Below are 24766 nucleotides of genomic sequence, written 5' to 3' on the forward strand. Positions count from 1 at the left end.
AACGTAATATAATTTTGAGGCTATATTGCCCACCCCTATTCGAGATGGAGGGATGTATGAGGTTCTACCAAGCGGCAACTTCTCTTAAAGCCAATACGGAAGTGACTTAAACTGCAATTCATCGACTGGCCACTAGAGAATCTCATTGAGCCTCATGTTGAAATGCCCAACTTTACAGCAGATTAAAATATGTTTACAGTCTGGTACAAATTGTGGTTTTGGTCTATACTGTTATCCGGGAGTGACTCGCGATGACGCACTGACAAGATGGCGACGGTCAGCTCGTCCCTACTTTACGCTTCAAAACTGCGCTTCAGAATCCTGTGGGTGACGTCACGGACACTACGTCCATATTTTTTTACAGTCTATGGGTTCTACATATATTTAAACCATGCATCTCAACCTTTTGATGTCTTGTGTATCGCCAAAGCCCCATCAGGAAGGCTTCATTGACACCAAACCAGAAATATATTGGACTTTATTTAGCATTGTCAGTAAAAAAGTCTTTAATAGCCGCTAGAAAGTAGTTCTTAGAAATGATGAAATGGCATTACAGGTTGCAAAGTATCTTGGCCAAGCGACAGCCCTGTAATTTATTGACAACCCTACAATTGAAGCTGTAATTTCTATTTTATAGGTTTAAAGCAAAATCTTGCTAAACAAAGGAAGTGTTTCCAGGTACTCCTGTTGAAGTAGTAAAGTCAAAGTTATTTGTATAGTGCTTTTGACCAGCATACACATTGTTCCAAAGCATTTTTACAGAAAGGCATGTTAATGTTTATAGTATTTTAACATCTTCATGAGCTGGGTGATAGTGTAGTTTCACTTTTGCAACGATACAAGCAATGGATCTGTTGAAATTTGCTATATAGTATATATCAGCATATTTGAGTATACTCTATGTATGCGGATGAAATTGGATGTACTATAGGCCCTGTTTACATCTGGTATTAAGATGCGTTTTGGTCAATGGACAACACTAAATACAGGTGTAAAACGTTTTGAGCTTGTCCACTTTCGATCACTTCCAGAGGGAGTTGAAAACACTCTGGACCGGATTGCTTTCATAGCGTAAACGCTCATGTGGTCAAATGCACTGGAACAGCCTCTAAAAGACGCCCTACTCTCCTCCAACTGACCTAATGCTAAACATTATGGGCCGAGCGCTAGCCAGACGGGATTTAAACTCTCGGCTGGAGACTCAAGTTAGGTTTGAAGATGAGAAACGTCCCAGGCTCAATGTTCTCTCTCCATTCCTGATGTCTAACACACACTCATAGCGTTTGGCTGGTCTTGTGATGCTCTCCGTGTGTTTCTCAGTCGTCTCCGCATATGTAAATTGCGTGAGCTTATTTCGTCCATTAGATCTAAAGATCTGAAAAACACCCGCCCATAGATCCTCCACTCGAAGAAACCAGGACAGAAGTGGTTGAAAGTGGACAAGAGACGGATTAAAACACCAGGTGTAAACTGGAATGATGATAAAGATTTATATTTAGATAAGTGCTGCCATCACAGAAATTATTTACATTTTAAAATATATTTACATAATTGTAATAATATTTCACAACATTCATGTATTTCCTGTATTTTGGATCAAATGAATGCAGCCTTGGTGAGCTTTCACCAAACATTTGAACAGTATTGTATAAAAATCTGATGCCAAATTAAGTTCTAGTTCTGGATGTTAGCATCTAGCATCTCTGGTATGCTGTTGATTACAAAATTATAATATGACAAGTATTATGTCTCATCAAAAAGATACTATTTGAGATCTAAAGTTGTCTATCATCCAGGTACAGTAGCCCTATAGACTTTCATTGTGAGTGCATCTGTAATCACCATTTCCTAAACTGGGTTTGAACCCAGAACATTACTTTAAATGAAGTCATTCATTTGTTGCATATTTCAAACGGCACGTCTGTGAAGCTCATGTCAGATTTTCCACCCATTTCTCCCAAATGCTCTTTGTCTCCGATCCATTCAGTATTGTGCATCAGTCACTATGTGGTGATTGTTGGGTCGGCCGTCGCTGGCGTTCTGTTCTTTGTTCAGGGCACATGAGAACAGCCTCATTTCTCATGTCTGCCGTTTTTCCAGCATGATTCAGAAGTTTAACTCTCTCTTGTGCTTAAGTTTTGATGCCGCATGTTCAAAATGGTTCAACAATGCTTTTAGCAAACATTTGTGCATGCACACTGCATTGTATCAAGTGGCTTTATCGCATCGAAACCACATCACAGGATGGGCGAGAACAGCAGGGTTTGACTCGCATTAGACTCACTTTCAAGTGTACGGCATAAAAGCGACAAACTCGTGGTCAACAGAGGATGTGACTGTTTGCTCAGCTGCGTTTAATAGACACAGTTCTTAGTGTTGTTTGCTGACAAGTGACGACATTTATATTGACAAGATCCAATAAAGTATGAGTGTCTAAATTAATTAAATGAATTGAGTGGCTTAAGGCACTGAAACGACAAAGCATTCATATATTTGAATCCAACAAATACTGCCATTATATTAATATTCACAGTTTAAACGTGTGCTTAAAAACATGCCACAATGGATACGTGTTGTGAGATTCACCCTCCAGATCTCCCTACATGTTTACGTTCTGCTCACAAGCTGCTGACACTTCCTGTCAGAACTAGCTTTACAGCTATCTCACTGCTTCCTGTTCACACCCTCCGTTTCTGTTTCTCATTTCTCCACCCATTCATTATGCTTCTAGTTCAATCAGTCTTCTTTTTTTTTTAAATCTCCCATCCACAGTTCCCTTAAATCTTGTTACCACATCATCACAGTTTCTGTTTCTAAGTTTCTCACTTATTTTTTTTTAACAGGACTCCAAGAAGACACTCAAACGCACCCGTAAGTTCTTGGTTGATGGTGTCCAGGTGAGTGTCACCACCTCCAAAATCATCACTGATGATGAGAAGAAAGACGAGGAAATGAGATTCCTCAGGCAAGTCCACGCCGTCACTCTATTTAATCAAGCTCTTTAAAAAATGGAAATAAAATAATCATCAATTACTTGTAAGACTTTCGTTCATCTTCGTAACACAAATGAAGATGTTTTTAATGAAACCTAAGAGCTTCTGTACCTCCATTGACAGTCCACGCAACTACAACTTTTGTCATTTCAGAAAATTCATAAAGGGATTGTAAAACGAATCCATATGGACTAAATCAAGCAGTTTAGTTCAAATTTTCTGGAGACACAATTGCTTTAAATAATGAACAGATCAAATTTGAGGCTTTTATTCAAATATAAACATTGATCAGTGAACAAAAAGCTCAGCGGGACTTACTTGACATGCGAGAACAAACATCATTGGTTCTTGCTGAAGCTCAAACGTGCTGCGTAACACGAGAATGAACCTCATTGGTTCTTGAGAAGCTCAAACGTGCTGCGTAACATGAGAATGAACCTCATTGGTTCTTGAGAAGCTCAAACGTGCTGCGTAACATGAGAATGAACCTCATTGGTTCTTGAGAAGCTCAAACGTGCTGCGTAACACGAGAATGAACCTCATTGGTTCTTGAGGAACCTCAAACGTGCTGCGTAACACGAGAATGAACCTCATTGGTTCTTGAGGAACCTCAAACGTGCTGCGTAACATGAGAATGAACCTCATTGGTTCTTGAGGAACCTCAAACGTGCTGCGTAACACGAGAATGAACCTCATTGGTTCTTGAGAAGCTCAAACGTGCTGCGTAACACGAGAATGAGCCTCATTGGTTCTTGAGAAGCTCAAACGTGCTGCGTAACACGAGAATGAGCCTCATTGGTTCTTGAGAAGCTCAAACGTGCTGCGTAACATGAGAATGAACCTCATTGGTTCTTGAGGAACCTCAAACGTGCTGCGTAACACGAGAATGAGCCTCATTGGTTCTTGAGAAGCTCAAACGTGCTGCGTAACATGAGAATGAACCTCATTGGTTCTTGAGAAGCTCAAACGTGCTGCGTAACATGAGAATGAACCTCATTGGTTCTTGAGAAGCTCAAACGTGCTGCGTAACACGAGAATGAACCTCATTGGTTCTTGAGAAGCTCAAACGTGCTGCGTAACATGAGAATGAACCTCATTGGTTCTTGAGAAGCTCAAACGTGCTGCGTAACACGAGAATGAACCTCATTGGTTCTTGAGAAGCTCAAACGTGCTGCGTAACATGAGAATTAACCTCATTGGTTCTTGAGAAGCTCAAACGTGCTGCGTAACACGAGAATGAACCTCATTGGTTCTTGAGAAGCTCAAACGTGCTGCGTAACATGAGAATGAACCTCATTGGTTCTTGAGAAGCTCAAACGTGCTGCGTAACACAAGAATGAACCTCATTGGTTCTTGAGAAGCTCAAACGTGCTGCGTAACACGAGAATGAACCTCATTGGTTCTTGAGAAGCTCAAACGTGCTGCGTAACACAAGAATGAACCTCATTGGTTCCTGAGAAGCTCAAACGTGCTGCGTAACACAAGAATGAACCTCATTGGTTCTTGAGAAGCTCAAACGTGCTGCGTAACACGAGAATGAACCTCATTGGTTCTTGAGAAGCTCAAACGTGCTGCGTAACATGAGAATGAACCTCATTGGTTCTTGAGAAGCTCAAACGTGCTGCGTAACACAAGAATGAACCTCATTGGTTCTTGAGGAACCTCAAACGTGCTGCGTAACATGAGAATGAACCTCATTGGTTCTTGAGAAGCTCAAACGTGCTGCGTAACACGAGAATGAACCTCATTGGTTCTTGAGAAGCTCAAACGTGCTGCGTAACACAAGAATGAACCTCATTGGTTCTTGAGAAGCTCAAACGTGCTGCGTAACACGAGAATGAACCTCATTGGTTCTTGAGAAGCTCAAACGTGCTGCGTAACATGAGAATTAACCTCATTGGTTCTTGAGAAGCTCAAACGTGCTGCGTAACACGAGAATGAACCTCATTGGTTCTTGAGAAGCTCAAACGTGCTGCGTAACATGAGAATGAACCTCATTGGTTCTTGAGGAACCTCAAACGTGCTGCGTAACACGAGAATGAACCTCATTGGTTCTTGAGAAGCTCAAACGTGCTGCGTAACACGAGAATTAACCTCATTGGTTCTTGAGAAGCTCAAACGTGCTGCGTAACACGAGAATGAACCTCATTGGTTCTTGAGAAGCTCAAACGTGCTGCGTAACACGAGAATGAACCTCATTGGTTCTTGAGAAGCTCAAACGTGCTGCGTAACACAAGAATGAACCTCATTGGTTCTTGAGAAGCTCAAACGTGCTGCGTAACACGAGAATGAACCTCATTGGTTCTTGAGAAACCTCAAACGTGCTGCGTAACATGAGAATGAACCTCATTGGTTCTTGAGAAGCTCAAACGTGCTGCGTAACACGAGAATTAACCTCATTGGTTCTTGAGAAGCTCAAACGTGCTGCATAACACGAGAATGAATCTCATTGGTTCTTGAGGAACCTCAAACGTGCTGCGTAACATGAGAATGAACCTCATTGGTTCTTGAGAAGCTCAAACGTGCTGCATAACACGAGAATGAATCTCATTGGTTCTTGAGAAGCTCAAACGTGCTGCGTAACACGAGAATTAACCTCATTGGTTCTTGAGAAGCTCAAACGTGCTGCATAACACGAGAATGAATCTCATTGGTTCTTGAGGAACCTCAAACGTGCTGCGTAACATGAGAATGAACCTCATTGGTTCTTGAGAAGCTCAAACGTGCTGCGTAACACAAGAATGAACCTCATTGGTTCTTGAGAAGCTCAAACGTGCTGCGTAACACAAGAATGAACCTCATTGGTTCCTGAGAAGCTCAAACGTGCTGCGTAACACAAGAATGAACCTCATTGGTTCTTGAGAAGCTCAAACGTGCTGCGTAACACGAGAATGAACCTCATTGGTTCTTGAGAAGCTCAAACGTGCTGCGTAACATGAGAATGAACCTCATTGGTTCTTGAGAAGCTCAAATGTGCTGCGTAACACGAGAATTAACCTCATTGGTTCTTGAGAAGCTCAAACGTGCTGCGTAACACGAGAATGAACCTCATTGGTTCTTGAGAAGCTCAAACGTGCTGCGTAACACAAGAATGAACCTCATTGGTTCTTGAGGAACCTCAAACGTGCTGCGTAACATGAGAATGAACCTCATTGGTTCTTGAGAAGCTCAAATGTGCTGCGTAACACGAGAATTAACCTCATTGGTTCTTGAGAAGCTCAAATGTGCTGCGTAACACGAGAATGAACCTCATTGGTTCTTGAGAAGCTCAAACGTGCTGCGCAACATGAGAATGAACCTCATTGGTTCTTGAGAAGCTCAAACGTGCTGCGCAACATGAGAATTAACCTCATTGGTTCTTGAGGAACCTCAAACGTGCTGCGTAACACGAGAATGAACCTCATTGGTTCTTGCTGAAGCTCAAACGTGCTGCGTAACACGAGAATGAACCTCATTGGTTCTTGCTGAAGCTCAAACGTGCTGCGTAACACGAGAATGAACCTCATTGGTTCTTGCTGAAGCTCAAACGTGCTGCGTAACACAAGAATGAACCTCATTGGTTCTTGAGAAGCTCAAACGTGCTGCTTTTATATGTGAATAAAAGTCAAAGTGGTAGTTGCGTAGACTTTCAATGGACAGACAGAAATCTCTGATATCATTTATAATATCTTCATATGTGTTTCAAAGATGAACGAAAGTCTTTCAGGTTTGGAATGGCATGAGGGCGAGTAAATGATGACAGACTTTTCGTTTTTGGTGAACTTTCCTTTTAACAGGAAAAAAAAACTAGTTTCTCTACTTGATCTTGCATCTTGGCTGAGTAAACAGACTATTTTAGGTCTCAGGTCCGAGACCTTGTCCTTTCCGAATGGGACATTAATACACAAGGGAAGCTTTGTGTGCAGCCAGAGGAAGTGGGCCGCTTTAAAAGGACAAATCAAGAGCTCAAATCTCCCTTCAACAGATCCATCATCTGAATTCTTGTGAACTTTTTTAATCTAGCCTGTTCTCTTGAAGCACCTCAGCTGGTGGTAGGAGATTGTATACCGAGTGTTTCCCACCACACACACACACACACACACACACACACACACACACACACACACACACACACACACACACACTGCACTCCGTCTGCACCTACAAACAATGCCACTTCTGCCATCTAGTGGAGTGATCGTGCCCTTGCATGTTACAGCTGTTACACTGAGAGCACTCAGTCTCACCAAAAACATGTCCAGGTCGTATTTTACCCCAAAATCAAAATAAGAACTCAATCTTCTTAATTATAGACTTCATTTTCCTTAAGCAAAATGTAATTTCTTTCTTTTGGTTTCATGATGAAATATGACTGAGGCATGTTTTTGACAGGCTTGAGATTTACCCCCACATGAAATATCTTTGTGGAACATTCCTCTGGCCTTTGGCTGTCAGTGAAGTCATGCAATGAATGAGGTGGGGGCGTCTTTCCCATGATTCCTCTGTAGTGCTCTCTGTGGGCCGTGACAGAAGAAGAACAGACTATTGCTGCATTCTAGACATTCTTTGGTCGGCGGGATACTTCACATGTTCAGTTTAAAGGGAAAGTCCACCTAAAAAATTTAAATTGCATCACCATTATTTACTCACCCTCATGTTATTTCTTCTGCTGAACACAAAAGATGTTTTGAAGAATGTTGGTATCCAAATAGTTTTGATGCCCTTTGGCTTCCATCGTGTGTACAAACAAAAATAGCATCTTTAATGTAAAGTCAGTCAAACGATTCCTCATGTATATTTAAATGTCTGCGTTCATTCATTCACACAGGCGTCAGGAGCTTCGAGATCTGCGTCTGCTGCAGAAAGAGCAGCACCGCGCTCAGGTCGTGCTCAACTTCAAGCTGAAAGATCAGCGGGAACAGATGCAGCGCAGATTCGACCAGGAGATGAACGTAAGTGTCGCAGATCTCCAGCACCCTCAGCAGTGGCCTCCATCTTTCTCTGCCACCACTTTGGTTTTTGTGCAATAAGTTAAGCTCAATTTAAAGACGTTATGAAATGGCTTTCCTATTAAGACATCGCAGGTGAATGGGGTCAAAAATGAGGTAATATATATATCACCATACTTCCCCTTGTTGATTAATCACAGTATATTAAGACCCTCTTTTGCTGTTAAAAGGTGTCTGAAAACGTGTAGATCTTATTGCATATGCAATTGTAGGAGTTTCCCTTTCAGACGCAGTATTACTTTCAGACGCAGTATTTATGACCCTAATGCTGCGTTCCAGACTAAGTTGGACGTGGGAATACCCCAAATTAAATGTCCCACTTCAGACCTCAGTGAGTTCCAGTCAATCACACGTCACGTTCACAGGTTGACCACATGATGTCGCCATGATACAATGAGAGCTTATCGTGTTTTTGTCAATTATGGCAAAACAGAATAAAAATAATATAAAATGGCTTTGAAAACAGCTGACGAAAAGCAAAAAACGAAGGTTGCATTACATGAACTTAATGTCTAATGTTAAAGTTTGTTTTTACGGTTATATTCATTGGAAGCAGGATGCGGCAAGTCACGTTAAATGACGAGTCTCGCTGAGGTCGGGGTTGATCGATTTCCCCCGATTTCACACAGCGAATGTCCGACTTTGAGTGACGTTTCAGACGTTGTTTCCTAAAAGGAGGTGGGAAAAAGCCAAAATCCAATCTGTCTGGAACGCAGACATTGTTTTTTGTATTACAATTTTTCTGAAATGTTATGGTTAAAAATGCAAATTAAGCATTACATAGGCGTTGGAGGCAAGCGGCAACCTCCCGCAGTTTCTCTTGAAGCCAATACGGAAGTGACTTAACCTGCAATTCATCGACTGGCCACTAGAGACAGACTCCAGAAGGAGCAGAATCTCATTGAGCTCATGTTAAAATGCCCAACTTTACAGCAGAAGAACACATGTTTACAGCCTGGTACAAATAGTGTTTTTGGTCTATATATCTAAATTTGCCGTACATGACAACTGTTGGGGGGGGGGCTTTAAAAAAAAGTCTATTTTTTTACAACTCATTTGTTTAAATTTTATAAAGCCTTATGGTGCGTTCACACCGGACGCGATTCGCACAAGTGATTTACATGTTAAGTCAATGCAAATACGCGAATAGACATTCTGCGGCGCGATTTGAGCGAATTGAGCATTTGACGCATTAATCAATCAGGAGCTTGCTCTAGTAGTGACAACAATGAGGAGAAAACCTGTATATTAATATCTGGTTCAGTGTGCATATGATTATCACTGTAATAACATTAAATTACATGATACACAACCCAGTCTCTTTTTGTTAAATGCAAATTTATGTTTGATCAATAATACAAAAGTATAAGTAAAAGATATAATAAGCTATACATGAAATAAAGTAAACAATTCAGTCAAACATTCAAAGTCAGTGCTAGTCGGCTACAACTGTAACGTAAAGTTATAGCCTAAAAATAAAAAAGTAATAAAACTTAACTTTGCCCTCAGCCTAAACGATTCGCCAGGGAACAAATTATAGATTCATGAGACCAAAGATCGGCCGTTAGATCTACACAAGACGAATTATAGCTCGAGACACCACAGAGACATCAGAGCCAGCGGCAGACGGCAGAAGGACTGGCTGAGGAAAGGCTGCTCTCGCCGGGGTAAACAAGCGCTGAGCGCCGCTGATCCACTGGAGCTCACAACTCCGAAAACGCCAGATAAAATGTTCAAATAGGCACTCTTTATATAAATAAACCACAGATTTGATCTTTAAACAACTACATTATGAAAAAGTAATTAAAAAAAGTCTTAAAACTATATTTTGTCTCACATTAACAGTAGATTTTAACAAAAAAGACGTGTAAACACAGCCCATGTCAGCCATTTCTCAACGAGACGAGCCGGCTGGCAGAAGCTCCTCCCATGACACGAATTCGCGTCTGTTGTGAAGTGAATGTCATGCGCGAATGAAGCAAGTAAACTCATAATGTTCAAGCGTCCAACTTTGTGCGAATAGCACAAATTATTTGCATCATTCCCGTCCGGTGTGAACGCCACATTAAAGTGTTGCATAATTAAGGGCGTGGCCACTTTGAGTGACAGGTGGATTGTCGTTTGTCTGCTGTCTGTTAGTCATCACGTCACCTCAGCTCCACCCACGTCCCGCCTCTTTTACCCAACGGCCGACTTTGAGGCTTCAAAACTGCTCTTCAGAAACCTAAGGGTGACGTGACGGACACGTCCATATATTTTACAGTACAAAAATGAGGGTGTGCCCTCCCCCAGAAAAAAAAATTACTTGAGTAGATGCCATTTGCAGATGCTAATAATCCGCCTTGTTTACTAAACGACTTAATGGGCCAGACAAAATTACGGAAGACACCAAATTTTTACAGCGGCAATAGTGTAGGGGTAAGGCGTGTGGCAGAATGTTTTGACGCAAATCGACCTGATGTTCAAATCCGCCTTTTGCCAAACTCACTCTACTCCCTTTTCCCATTACACATCAGATCAAAAAGGCTTTTGTTTTCAATAAAAATTAAGAAAATATTTGAGAAGTGAAAATAAAGCATGTAACGTGTGTTTAATAATAAAGTGTGTATCGGTTAGGGGTGGGTGAACAGACATGCGCTGAATTCGATACGGTAAAAGTGAGTGGGTCTAATATCATTGGTCTTAAAAACAAACAGTGGTTCTGACGCCCCTGAAGCTAATTTAATTAATTATCATCTAGTCTAGAGCGGCTCTCTCACTGTGTGACGAGTTGTCCAGTCCGGTTTCATTCACACAATGCTGCTTTTCCAGGAATGCTGTTGTGAGACCTGAAAATTGGTACGGGTTTTAGAATGTGGTTATAGAATGTGGTTGTCACTCCCATAAATGACTGAACTGTGTGTGAATGTATTAAAGACTCAAATACAGGTCTGACAACCGTATTCTGCTGCTGTGTGAGCGTGGCCTATGAAGAATGTGTTCTGTGGGAGTACTGAAGTGGCCATTTTTGGCTCAGTCGCACTTATTTTGAGAAGGCAGCCTATACAAATGTGTATTGTATGGAAATCTACAGACATGGATAGATAAAGTGTAATAAAAGAAACATATTTGGTACTACAGAAGCCATCTTAACATTGACCAGTTCATTAAAAAAATGGTTTTGCCCATAGTGTCTTGCCTGAAACAGGAAGTTAGAGGTGGTTAATTGACAGGCTCATCCCTTTTATACAGGCCGTACATGTTTTGATAGTTGCAATTGCTAGTCACTGGCAGGTGGTATTAGAGGGAGTGGCGTTCCCATTCAAGCCTGCATTTTATAATATAATATTCCTGGGAGGAGAGAAACTCTATAGTAACTGTCTTCCACAATATTACACACTTTATGCACTTGTGTAAAATGTTAATAAACCGTGCTGATATATTGGTCTGCGGCTCTGCTTACAGGCCAAGAAAAAATTCTTTGACACGGAGCTGGAGACCCTGGAGAAACAGCAGAAGCAGACCATAGAGAAAATGGAGTTGGATCACACCACACGGCTGCGGGACGAGGGCAAACGCATTCGCGCCGAACAAGAGAAAGCTTACGCCAAGTTCCAGGACCAGATGAAGCACAAGAAGAAAGAGGTAATCGAGTTATACCTGAAATATGTGGCCCCAAAAAGTACACCTAAAGCACATTCAGTTTCAATGATTTCCCAAATTTGTTCTGTTAATATATTTGAATTTGCATATTTTAACTTTTTTAATCTAATAATCTGTTTTTGTTTGTTGAAACCTGGCATCATTGTACATCTCGTTAATCAAATTACTGAGAACATTTTTGCTAATGATAATGAAAAAATGTTTGAACAATTTTGTCAATGAAATTGAGAAGAATATTAAATATGAAACTGTCAGTGTATTGAGTTTTCTGAAGAGAAACGACGACAACTTCTAGAAACAATATGGTTGTTTTTTATGCAGTTTGAGTTATGAATAAAATGGACGAAAGATCAGATGAAATATTGAGTTGCTAACATCTCACATAATGTTCTCTTGCTTACAATATAGACCAGTGTAAAAGTGCTCATTATCATACATGTCTTTAAATGTGACCCAAGTCTCTAAATACTTTATGGGGTCATTTTAAATAACATTGATTTGTGTTAAATGTTCAATTGTTTATCTTAATTTTGTCTCAGGTCAAACAAGAAGTGGAGAAACTGCCCAGGAGTCAGAGGAAAGACAGTTTGAAGGTCAAAATGAGCAACTTTCAACAGCTGAAACTAAGCAAGGTTTGTTTAAGCCGTGGCCGTCTGAAGAAAAACACGCCTCCACTTTTGAGCAATTTCAACCTTTTATCATGGACAGAAGGCACAGAATTATCCATTTCAGTGCCCAATTCAAGTAGTAGAAAATGACCAATGAAAATCAGGCTTTGCAAGCATCTCCACTGACCTTGAGAAGTGCTCTTGAAAACCGCAAATCACCAAAGCCCTCGATGAAGAGCATCTTCTCCAAAACACCAGTGAAAGCTAATTTTGCCATTTGTTTGAATCGAAACCGAACCGCCCACACAACAATGTCTAGAAACCCTGGTCATAAAACTGACTTCAATCAAAAATAGTAAGTGAAAGATTATATTGAAAAATAAAATATCCTGCAATTGAGACCAACTGAGTTCTGGGAACACAAAAAGGAAGACTCGAGTCTATAACTGAACGTGTGCTATTCATAGTTTTCAGTCGCGTGACCCTGGAGGGCAAAACAGCCATAGAACTGCAGAGCAAGCCTGTCAATTTTTAAAAAATATGTGAACAAGATTCAAGTTTTGGGCACTTGTGATCCATATTCAGCACCTGCTGCAGTATTTCAATCACTGAAAACAGCAGGAAGTTAAAACGGCTAATGTGAAAAACACTATAGGGTGAGTTGCACCAATAAGGATTCAATTAAGCAAAGTTTAACGCTAATCTAGGATTTGTTGATCTGGGTTTTATTTTAAATCGAGTTCATTTTAAACACGGATTAACCATGTAGAAAGACCATTAGAATTAAAGCGCTGATTGGGATGAACCGACGCCAGGCCAAAGAAATCTTATTATTGCCTTAATTTACTATAACAGTGATATTAAAAGATTAAATTCCGTTAACACCTTTTGGTGATGCTTAATATATACATGTGAGTAGATGAGCCCAGAATATGAATGTTTTCTTTATAATGGCTTTCGAAACCTTGTGTTGTGTTAATATACTGTGTTCATCTGCTTGCCTGTACAAAGTATGCATCATCAATAAAGTGTATATTGAATATGGTCTTTTAATATCACTGTCTTAAAGGGTTAGTTCACCCAAAAATTTAAATTCTGTCATTAATTACTCACCCTTATGTCGTTCGACACCCGTCAGACCTCCGTTCATCTTCAGAACACAAATGAAGATATTTTAGTTGAAAGCTGATGGCTGAGAAAGGCTTCAGATAGGCCTCCATTGGCATTCAGTACATTTACACTCACATATGTACAAAGTCTATCTCACCACAGTGACTCTACAATAATTTTACGATGCGACGATAATAGTTTTTGTGCGCAAAAAAAAATCAAAATAACACCTTTATCCAGCTTGTTCTTGTCTTCCGTGTGTGTCTCCACGACGCATGCGCGAGAATATGACGCAGATCCGGCGTTCAGACACATGACCCAGAAATATAAATATAAATGTTTTATATATAAAAATAATATTTTTTTCTTAAATATATTCATGCTTGTGTGTGTATTTATATATAAATAATAATTAACAGAGTACACACACATATATTATGTAAACACAAACTTTTATTTTGGATGCGATTAATCTTTTGACAGCCCTAATATATATATAAAGTATAATATAAAATTATAGATATGTTAAAATATATTAAATAAATTAAATATAATTCTATTTATGGCGATAAACTGGGCTTGACATTAACACCCACGTGTGTATTTCTGCAGTGGTGTGTAACGCAGTCGCTCCTACGAGCCACTTTTGTGGGTTGAATTTATATAATATATACATTTTTCAATTGTAGTCTTTTAAAACGCCATCTGAAATAATAAACTAAGGGCAAAAATATCGATTTTTCGATACACATCAGTTCAGTTTATAGAGCACATTTAAAAATGGCCACTGGCCATAGGAAACAGAGCCAATAGAAATAAAAAATGAGCACAGTTTAAAACAGAACGATCATTATAAGCTAAAAGCAACAGAAAATAAATACGTTTTGAGACATGACTTGAACCTCAGACAGAGAGGAAGTGTGAGCTTGTTCCACCGTGTGGGGCCAGCCGTGTCAAAAGCCCTTGATTTTAGCCGGGCTCAAATTTCCTCTTTTCCTTCAGGAATCTCGCCGCAGCATTTTGAACAACCTGGAAGCGTGCTGTTATATCGATACTGAAATATCTGAAACGCTTCAATACTCATTTTCCTCAGAACAGACACAGGACACCAGCATCTCTCTCTCTCTCTCACACACCCTCCTCCTCTCACTCACTCGCTTCATTTGCTCCGGATGAATATTGTTGCAAATTGCGCATAATTTTACTTCCCGCAAATTTTGTGCTCAAAAGTGCGGCACATAAAGCCCCTCTCAGCACTATATTGAGCTCTTCTTCATTGCTTATTGCGCTTAAACAGTCAAATACACACAAAATAATGTCAAAAGGCCGCTCTTGGCGAGTATTCACGTAAACACAGTCATTTGTGAAAGAAAACGCATGTGTAACAGTGTAATGGATCGTGCATCAGCTCTTAAAGTGACAGCAGCCTAATATTCCTGCTGCCACATTATGAGAAAATATTAAAAACATCTATATGGCAGTTTTCCCCCGTGGTATCGGTGTCAAAATTGTGGCCAGTGAAAATGCTGATAACTTTGGAAAACTACTAGCCACATTGACTGCGGAGCAAAAAAGTCAATGTCAAGCCCTGGTGTTAAAGGTCACTAATTGTGTGTGTTTTTTTTTTTTTATTAATTTAAATGATAGTTTTTCCATGATCTTGAAATCTATCAGCTGAACATTATCACTGGCATCTCTGTGTGTTAAAGAGGTTTGAGTGTTATTCTGTCTGGCTCTTGTACAGGAAGATAAGTTCCTTGCAGATCAGAAGGATCACCTTGACTCAACTCTGAAGAGGATCATTGCTGAAAATAAGCGGGAAATCTCCGAGACGGAGCGGCAGTGCCTCCTCAAAAAACAGGCTCTGCTTAGAGGTAAACATGTACACACAGTATTTGAATTGGTATGAAAAGGATTAAGAACTCGTATGACTTCCATGTTGAAGGTTTTATGTAGACTATGCTCACAACCCGAGTGCTCTTTTCATCTGTCAGAGCGAGAGTCCACTATTTGGGACATGGAAGAGAAGAACTTGTACGAGAGACACCAGCTCCTCAAACAGCAGCTGAAGGACCAGTACTTCATGCAGAGACACCAGCTCCTCAAGAAACACGAGAAGGTCTGGATGCTTACACTCAAGTCTTTTAATGTGTGTGTGTGTGTGTGAGAATGATTCTTAATTCTTACTACTGGTCCACTGCTATGGTGCGACAGAAAGGAATGGAGAACATTTGCACTTCCTGTTTTGTTGATTTTAACGGGAGTATTGTAGTTTCAGGGTAACTTTATGGTCATAGAAAACCTGGAAATATCAGAACATTAATACAAATGTTGTTATACCAGGCCTGAAAAGTATTATTTTTTTTAATAATTTAAGATATTTAGACTGAAGATATGAAAATAAAAGTACATTCAGAATATTAATAAAAACTATAATAGTATACAGTATAAATACTGTGGCACTAATAACTGGAAATAAATAAATACTTAAACTGAACTACAACGTTCATGTATCAGTCTGAATGATTCATTAGCAAATATTCCTGAAATTTAATGATCTTAAAAATCCTTCTCAGTTATTACAAATTCCAGGGGTGAAAAATCTTTATTTTTTTTATTTTTTTTAACCATGTTCATGTTATGGACAGTGTTGGGAAGGATACTTTCAAAATGTATTTTGTCTCAGAATACAGAATACATGGCCAAAAATGTAATTTGTTAACGTATTCTGAATACTTGGATTACTTCCACAAGGGTTGTGCCGATGATGGCTGACCGACATCACGATGGAGTGCCGCCCCCCGTTGCGAGTCTTGCGTGAGCGACACACACTAATCCTAGTCTCTTCTATAGTTAACCTATAAACTTTGCACTGCAGGGATTGCTCTGTAAATTAAAATGAGAATACAACTAATGCATATATGCTATTTTAAATATTGTAGTCTATGCCATAGACATGACGTAGTCTGTGAAAATACTCCAAATATTGATCTTGACATAGTCTCTTGTCTTACACTGTGAATTTAACTTAAAATATTTGATTATGTACAAAAAAAACAGTCCTTATTAATGAATTATAAGCCTAATTGTAGTGTCTGGTGAGATCGTGCTCATTGTCACAACTCTTGCCCCCGCACTGAAGCGGCAGTTTAAAGAAAAACCCAGACTTCAGCGAACGTCAAATAACGCTTGTCTGGTTATTACTTTTAAAGACAATGTCAAATCAAATGAAAGAATGAAGGTGATTCTGATAACACGCATTTATTAAAACACAGAAGAACAACAAATCAAGAGCAAGAAAACGGGAGCAAAACTCAGACCGAAACTGGGGATTTACCAGCACATTTCACTTTTTGTTGTGCAAAGCATTGCATAGGCTGGAAAATAAATGATGTTATTGAAATATTGTGAACTGCACGAAAGAACGTTTAAAGAACAATATGCAAAATCAAAACTGATCAGCTCCGTAATGGATTGTGAAAAGTGCGTGTAACCTATCGGAAAGCCAGTCATTAGTTGGGTGAGTAAAATAACGAAATTATAGTTTTTAAGTAGAAAATAATATTTATGTTAAGAGATTAGGGCTGTCAAAATGGCTGAAAAGCTACATTCAAAATTCTTTCTTAAATATGATCAATTTACGAATTCTAAAGGCAATACTTAATTTTAGAGGGGAAAAGTACTTTATCGTCTCTTATGCCCACAAGAGGGCGCAAGCGAGCGCAACAAGCAAATGCAAACCAAATCAAGCATCGAGTCAACAAAAGTGCATAAAACTGCAAGTGCAAATGTAAGTGTAAATTCAACGAATATTCAAATGTTTTTTTTGACAGCCCTATAAGAGATACAGTAAAATACAAATGTAAGTGGAAGAAAGCAACGTTTTTCCTCTCACATGCAACCTATAGGGCGGATGAGTAGGGTTTTTAAACCCAGCCTAACGAAATTATAGTTTTAAATAGAAAATAACATTTATGTAAAGAGATACAGTAAAATATAAAAACGCTTTTTTTTTTTTCTTCAAGCCTTCTCGGGTATTTTCCTGATAATAAAGTGCTGATTGACAGACTTTATCACTATAGAATACTATAAAATAATGCATTGTCCGCCTCATTCTGTGATAAGAAGCCACATCAGCTCACAAACACTCGACTGAATGTATGAAGTGAGTTAAGACGTGTTATTAAACGTTGTATTTTGTTGGACAACAGGTTCATGAATGCTTCGTTTAGATATTTGACGTGTGATGGTTTTTTAAACTCTCAGTGCTTTCAGACGGAGCAGCGTTTATAGAACTGATCACAGAGCCGCTCTTCACTGACACAGTTATATTTCGTTCTCCATTCTCTTTCTTTAATGTGAAATGCTGTTTGAATTTCCGAGATAGAACCGCGTTCTTGCCCTGGCTCTGTTGTCCTCTGTTGTCTAGCTCTAGCTCCCGCTGTTCCTCTTCCGACTCCACTGAGACTGATCACGCAAATCGCGCGTTTTCATATTGGGGCGTTCTGGGAAATGCATGAGTTGTCTTAATTTATTTAGAGAGTGAATAAACTTGTGAAACCGAGAAGTATCGTAATGTAATCCATTGATGTCAACAATGTAAATGTATTATAAATACCAACTATTTAAATTGTAACTGTAACAGAATACAGTTTCTCATAATTTGTATTCTGGACACGTAACGCCGGTACATGTATTCCGCTACTCCCCAACACTGCTTATGGAAGCTACTTTCTGCCATTGAATACATCAATTTATGTGAGAGTCAGAAAGTCACAATTGTGAGTTGTAACTACAAGTGTATAACTCACAATTATAACTTTTTTTCGGACTTTTCCTCGCAATTCTGACTTTTTCTTGTAATTCTGAGTTCAGAACTCACAATTCTGACTTTATCTGGCAATTCTCAGTTTATAACGACAATTGTAGGAAGAAAATGACATAATTGCGAGTTTAAAAGTCGCTATTACCTTTTTGATTATTATTATTTTTTGTTTTTTTTTTCTCAGTGTTTTTGTATTTTTTAAATGTGACTCAGACTTTAGCCTGGCATTAGTAGTTCCTGGTTTAAATAACACACATATCATTCAATGGAAGTGTGCATGATGGGGTTCTGCCCCCTGTTGGTGGAAAGGTTGTACTGTCTGTTAGTGCCCTGACACTGACCCGTGTCTGTATGGTGTGTGTGGTGTCTCAGGAGCAGGAGCAGATGCAGTGCTATAACCAGCGGATGGTCGAGATCCTCAAGGCTCGACAGCAACAGGAGAAGAACCGGCTGCCCAAGATCCAGCGCAGCGAGGGCAAAACACGCATGGTCATGTTCAAGAAGAGCCTGAAGATTAACTCCACCGGAAACTCTGCGGAAGACCGGGAAAAGGTCAAGCAGGTAAAGCACACCTCTGTGAGCTCTGGTTCTCTGACAGTGTGTGTGTGTCCTCCGTTCTGAGCCTTCTCTCTCGTGCTCAGTTCACCAGGCTGGAGGAGAAGAGGCAGAAGGCCGAGCGATTGCACCAGCAGCAGAAACACGACAACCAGATGAGGGAGATGGCCAACGAGTGTGAGGGGAACAGCAGAGAACTCCAGCAGCTGCAGGTGACCTACACACAGCGCTTTTGTTTGTCACCACACAGTGTTTTTGTTCGGACCACAACATTATCCAACACTCTTTTTTTGTTCTGCAGAAGATAAACTTTGAATTAACTATAAACTAAGTTTGCAAATGATTTGTTACTGTATACTTTTAGGATTTCCCAACATGTTTGTGTTGCATCTCGTCTCACTGTCATGTGTAGCTCATGATGACAATTGCATTAAGGCTTTTTTGTGTGTGTGTGTGTGTGTGTGTGTGTGTGTGTGTGTGTGTGTGTGTGTGTGTGTGTGTGTGTGTGTGAATAGTTCATTTATTACACCGTGCATTGACGAATTCAGAAACTCACAATTCTGACTTTCTCGCAATTCCGAGTTCAGAACTCACAATTCTAACTTTTTCTCGCAATTCCGAGTTCAGAACTCACAATTCTAACTTTTTCTCGTAATTGCGAGTTCAGAACTCACGATTCTGACTTTCTCGTAATTCCGAGTTCAAAACTCACAATTCTAACTTTTTCTCGCAATTCCGAGTTCAGAACTCACAATTCTGACTTGTTCTCGCAATTCCGAGTTCAGAACTCACAATTCTAACTTTTTCTCGCAATTCCGAGTTCAGAACTCACAATTCTAACTTTTTCTCGTAATTCCGAGTTCAGAACTCACGATTCTAACTTTTTCTCGTAATTCCGAGTTCAGAACTCGCAATTCTGACTTGTTCTCGCAATTCCGAGTTCAGAACTCACAATTCTAACTTTTTCTCGCAATTCCGAGTTCAGAACTCACAATTCTAACTTTTTCTCGCAATTCCGAGTTCAGAACTCACAATTCTAACTTTTTCTCGTAATTCCGAGTTCAGAACTCACGATTCTGACTTTTTCTCGTAATTCTGAGTTCAGAACTCACGATTCTGACTTTTTCTCGCAATTCCGAGATCAGAACTCACGATTCTGACTTTTTCTCGCAATTCCGAGATCAGAACTCACGATTCTGACTTTTTCTCGTAATTCTGAGTTCAGAACTCACGATTCTGACTTTTTCTCGTAATTCTGAGTTCAGAACTCACGATTCTGACTTTTTCTCGTAATTCAGAGTTCAGAACTCACGATTCTGACTTTTTCTCGTAATTCAGAGTTCAGAACTCACGATTCTAACCTTTTCTTGTAATTTCTTGTTTTTGTTCGGACCACAACATTATCCAACACTCTTTTTTTGTTCTGCAGAAGATAAACTTTGAATTAACTATAAGTTTGCAAATGATTTGTTACTGTATACTTTTAGGATTTCCCAACATGTTTGTGTTGCATCTCGTCTCACTGTCTTGTGTCATGACTCATGATGACAATTGCATTAAGGCTTTTTTTTTGTGTGTGAATAGTTCATTACACCGTGCATTGACTCTTGACAGCGATCACTACACGTCTGACTGTGTGAATGTCTCCTGCAGAATGAGAAATGTCACCTGCTCATCGAGAACGAAACGCAGCGTCTGAAGTCACTGGACGAGCAGCACAACCAGCAGCTGAAGGACTGGAGAGAACACCTCAAGCCCAGGAAGAAGGTCTGGAGCTCTCTCTTACTTACACTCTTATGCTGCGTTCACACCAGACGCGACTTGCACGAATAAATCACGCTATTCGCGCGTAGTTGGACGCTTGAACATTTTGAGTTTACTCGCATGTGACATTCACTTCACAACAGACGCGAATTCGGCTCCAGTCTTGTTGTGAAATGGCTGACATGGATTGTTTTAACATACAGCGAATAAGCTCAATTTGCCGGCTTTAGCTAGTTGTAGTCTCATATGTAGAGCTCAAATTGAGTTGAGCGTTTTTTTTACAATTTACCAGACTGTCTGACCTCCTCACTCAAGATCCATTTATCCCGGTTTCTATAAAGTATGAAGACGTATCGTACAGCTCCGGGTATCCACATATGATTTTGTCCTCATGGTTGTCACTACTAGAACAAGCTCTTGATCGGTTAACACGGCGTGAATATCCGCCACAGTTCCGATTTTTCAACTTGTGCAATTCGCAAGAATCACGCGTTAAGTGCGTCAAACACTCAACTCACGGCGTGTCCTTCGCGCCGCCTCATTCGCACGAACCGCCCGCAGAATGTCTATTCGCATCTTTGCATTGACTGATCATGTAAATCACTTGCGTTTAACGCTTCATTCGCATCTGGTGTGAACTAGGGATGGGCATTTCAAGCAAAAATAATATTCGATGATCGCTGGGAATTATTCGATTTTTTTTTATTTGAAAATCTCAACTCCTCCCCCGCATGTAAAGGCTACACACATATAAACAGACAGAGAGAGAGAGAGACCATTCGCGCTCTCAATCTGTATGATAACAAACTGTTTCATTCATTAGGGAAACGTATGACTGTTATTTGACATCGGCCAAAGTTACCGTAACCGATCAATGCCACAAGTCTACAGTGTGCGCGTGAGACGATGTGTTCTTCTTCTATTGTCTCAGGGTGTTTTTACTCTGGCAGTTTAGTTCGAAATGGAGCACGGTTCGCATGAAAAATTGCTAATGTGAAAGCTGTCACATAATAGCACCAAATTAATAAAAAAAACATGTTACGTGATGACGTAAGATCAACGCAAACGCACCAGGGTTCAAGTTGAGTGTGAAACCAGACCAACACTGCGGAGGCGGAGGGAACAATCAGACTCGAACCGCAGCAAACGTGCCCAGTATAAAACACCCTGAGTAATGTGTAATATTGCGCCGCTGCACTCATGGAACGGCTCAAAGTTCCTTGATTATTACGCAGGAATGAGAGTATAGTTCCTATCAGTGTTGGGGGAAACGCATTACAAGTAACTTGAGTTACGTTATAATATTACTTTTTCCAAGTAACTAGTAAAGTAACGCATTACTTTTCAAATTTACAACAAAATATCTCAGTTACTTTTTCACATTAATTTGACTGACAGCTCTCCTGCCCTCATGTTGAAGTGCAGAGGCGTGTGTGTGAACATGAGGGTTATTGTAGTTCTAGACTAAATGTGAGCATTTATTTATCTCACTTGCACAATAAAGATTCAGTACTCCTCAAAATGAATAAAATCAGTCAAATGCAAAATCAGAGTACTATGCAAACCTCCAATAACTAAATGTTAAATAAAACAACTATTTTATGCATTTAATCTACCTTTATATTTAATTTACCAATGTCTTGCTGCTGACCTTTGATGATGAAAATTACAAGATTTTTTGTTTTTATTGTTAAAACTTTTTTCTCCTGCATCTTATTCTACCATTATCCAGAATGGCAGCAGAGCTGCGCCCTCTACTGTTCATGCGTGAATTTGCATTTTTACCTCAGCCTGGGCCTTATTATTTCAATTTTGGTATAAAGAGGTCTTTACCATTGCACAAAAATATAACTTTTTTACAAAAACAAGCCCAGCCCAGGTGAGAAAAAGTAACTAAAAAGTTACGTAACGCATTACTTTTCTTAAAAAGTAACTCAATTAGTTACTTTTTAAGGGAGTAACGCAATATTGTAATGCATTACTTTTTAAAGTAACTTTCCCCAACACTAGTTCCTAGCCATATCGGTCTAGAAAATCACAACTTTTCATTTTTCGTCGGTATTAGTACATGATGTAACTATGCACATCACAACATGTAAATAGGAAAGTGTTGGTGTTATTTTGTCACTTATTGTGCAGTATGCTAGCTGGAGCCATTTACCTCCAGTCTTTGTGCTAAGCTAGGCTAGCGGTGTGTGCGTCAGACAGAGTTATGGCACGCACAGAGATGAGAATGGTGTGTATGGACTTATCTAACTCTGGGGATACGGTGAATAAGAAAGTCCCAAAAGTTGCCGTGATCCTTTAAAAAAAGCACGACAAAATAGTAAAAATAATTTACTGTTTAATTTATGCAATGGTGAAAAAAATGGGGGGAAAAAAATCGAAAAAGCGCGTTCGGTATTCGGCCAAGAATTTTCATTTCGGTTCATCCCTAATGCTCATAAATACAAATGTCTATAACCCTTAAACAAATTTAGATATTTTCACCAAATTTGACACGCTTATGTATGGGGGGCAGAAAAAGTGGTGGGACTATAATTAAACAACATCAAATTTGCTCCATTCAACTTAGTGTATTTATGGGTTTTCAACCGTTTTGCTTAAAATAATCTCCATATGGCTTCTGTCGTGCTTGGCCCTGATAACTGCGGCTTGCAGCTATATTTATTTGAGTTTTTACAGTAATGAGAGCTTAATAGTCAGTTATTGGCTATTGGACAATCTCAAAATGGCGAAATCTCAGCTGGTTGAAGTTAAAGCATGACGTATTGTTGTTTCCTCTCTCAGGTTCTGGAGGATGAACTGACCCTGAGGAAAAAAGAGCAGGAGATTTTCTTCAGGATGAGCGAAGATTCAGAGAGTGTGAACGTCGGCTCGCCATCCAGACTCACCAAGTTCCTTCCGTACGTCGATTCCTCCTCCACATGAGCTCCCGATCCCACATCCCACCAAGTGTTGAGCTCTTCTGTTCGTGTAGGTGATGAAACACTCGGTGTAGAATCACATGACGCTGAAGCCAAAGAACCGTTAAACCCATACGAACAACACACACTGACAAATTCATCATTGGAGTTCAGTCATGTGACATGACATCCACACACAGCTCGCGGCTGAAGCTGAGATGTGTTGATTTAGAGGGATTTTAATCATGAGACGAGGCTGTTGAACTCCAGCTGACTCTCTTTAGTTTCAAAGATACCATTGTTTTATCCTCGAGTTAGCAAAAGGTGCATTGCCAAACATATTGTACAAACCTTGCATATTCTTATATATTTTTATTTTTTCTATGATCATTTAATATATATATATATAGAGAAACTTTATCACTTTTACTTTTATAACCAATTTCGTCCTTGTACAAATGTTGAAATGCTATAAAAAGGAATTAGTTTTAATTTTGTGAACTGCTTCACACGAAGTGTACACTTTTAATTGGTACATTAAGTTATTTTACTGATTTGTTGGATGTTTTCTGTACTAGACAACGACTAATTTGCCACTTTTATTATTCTGCAAAGTTCACCAAAATGTCACAGTCAGTGGCGAATTTACTGTAAACGCTTCACACTGGACGAGACGGGCCAAAGCCGCACATCTGGTGTACACTATAAAGGGGACACTTGGCATGCAGGTGGTGATTCTGCTTCAGTTTATCGTTGTGCAATATGTTGTGTTCCTCAGATTTTATACACGTGTTATTTTACTGCAGCTTTCACCCCCCCCCCCCCGAAACCAATACATAGTGTGTCTGACAATAAGGTACTTGGATTTTACTCTTCTTTCTTTTTTTTTCTTTTGTTTATGCACAAAGTTGCTTGTAACTCTGTGAGGTTCAGTGTGGATGATGCCTGTCCTGATGGAAGGAACTGTTGTTCTGCAAGAGTATATATAATAAATGAGATGTTGTTATTATTCTGCCTTGGATTCTCCACATTCATTGATTTGACATATGCTCATGTATATCAGCCTCTGTGTTCTGCTGGCAGACTCGTGTGTAGCCGCCGGGTGATGTGGGCGTTCCCTGAACACTTTATCCCCACCTCACAACAAGAGAGGAAAATATGACTTCATGGTCTGGTTCCACAGACAGGGCTTAGATGAAGTCAGGATTAGGCCGTAGCTCAGTCGGGGCATTTCAGTATGTTTTATTAACGTGCCTCAGTAAAAACATTACTGGTGTTCATCTGGAGACAAAACAATGACTGATATATTTTCAGATTTGTCAGTGCAAGAGGCTTTCAGGTAAAACAGCTCAAACACGCATTAGTCTGGGACTGG

The 24766-nt window shown here is 39.7% G+C and overlaps 1 protein-coding gene across 2 annotated transcripts in view; it reads left to right on the forward strand.

Annotated features, from left to right (window-relative positions):
- stk10 (serine/threonine kinase 10) overlaps positions 1–24403 on the forward strand; it is a 102631-nt gene extending 78228 nt beyond the window's left edge. For both annotated transcript variants that reach the window (XM_079834021.1, XM_079834020.1), the window contains exons 10-19: positions 2844–2965; positions 7801–7924; positions 11426–11605; positions 12163–12255; positions 15086–15215; positions 15336–15460; positions 18539–18727; positions 18808–18933; positions 20375–20488; positions 23276–24403. In XM_079834021.1, coding sequence (XP_079690147.1) covers positions 2844–2965; positions 7801–7924; positions 11426–11605; positions 12163–12255; positions 15086–15215; positions 15336–15460; positions 18539–18727; positions 18808–18933; positions 20375–20488; positions 23276–23416 — 1344 coding nt within the window. In that variant the 3' untranslated portion in view covers positions 23417–24403. The remainder of the gene's footprint in view (positions 1–2843; positions 2966–7800; positions 7925–11425; positions 11606–12162; positions 12256–15085; positions 15216–15335; positions 15461–18538; positions 18728–18807; positions 18934–20374; positions 20489–23275) is intronic.
- The last annotated feature ends 363 nt before the right edge of the window (positions 24404–24766 follow it).

The sequence above is a fragment of the Gobio gobio genome, assembly GCF_949357685.1.
Source record: "Gobio gobio genome assembly, chromosome: 14".
Lineage (NCBI taxonomy): Eukaryota > Metazoa > Chordata > Actinopteri > Cypriniformes > Gobionidae > Gobio > Gobio gobio.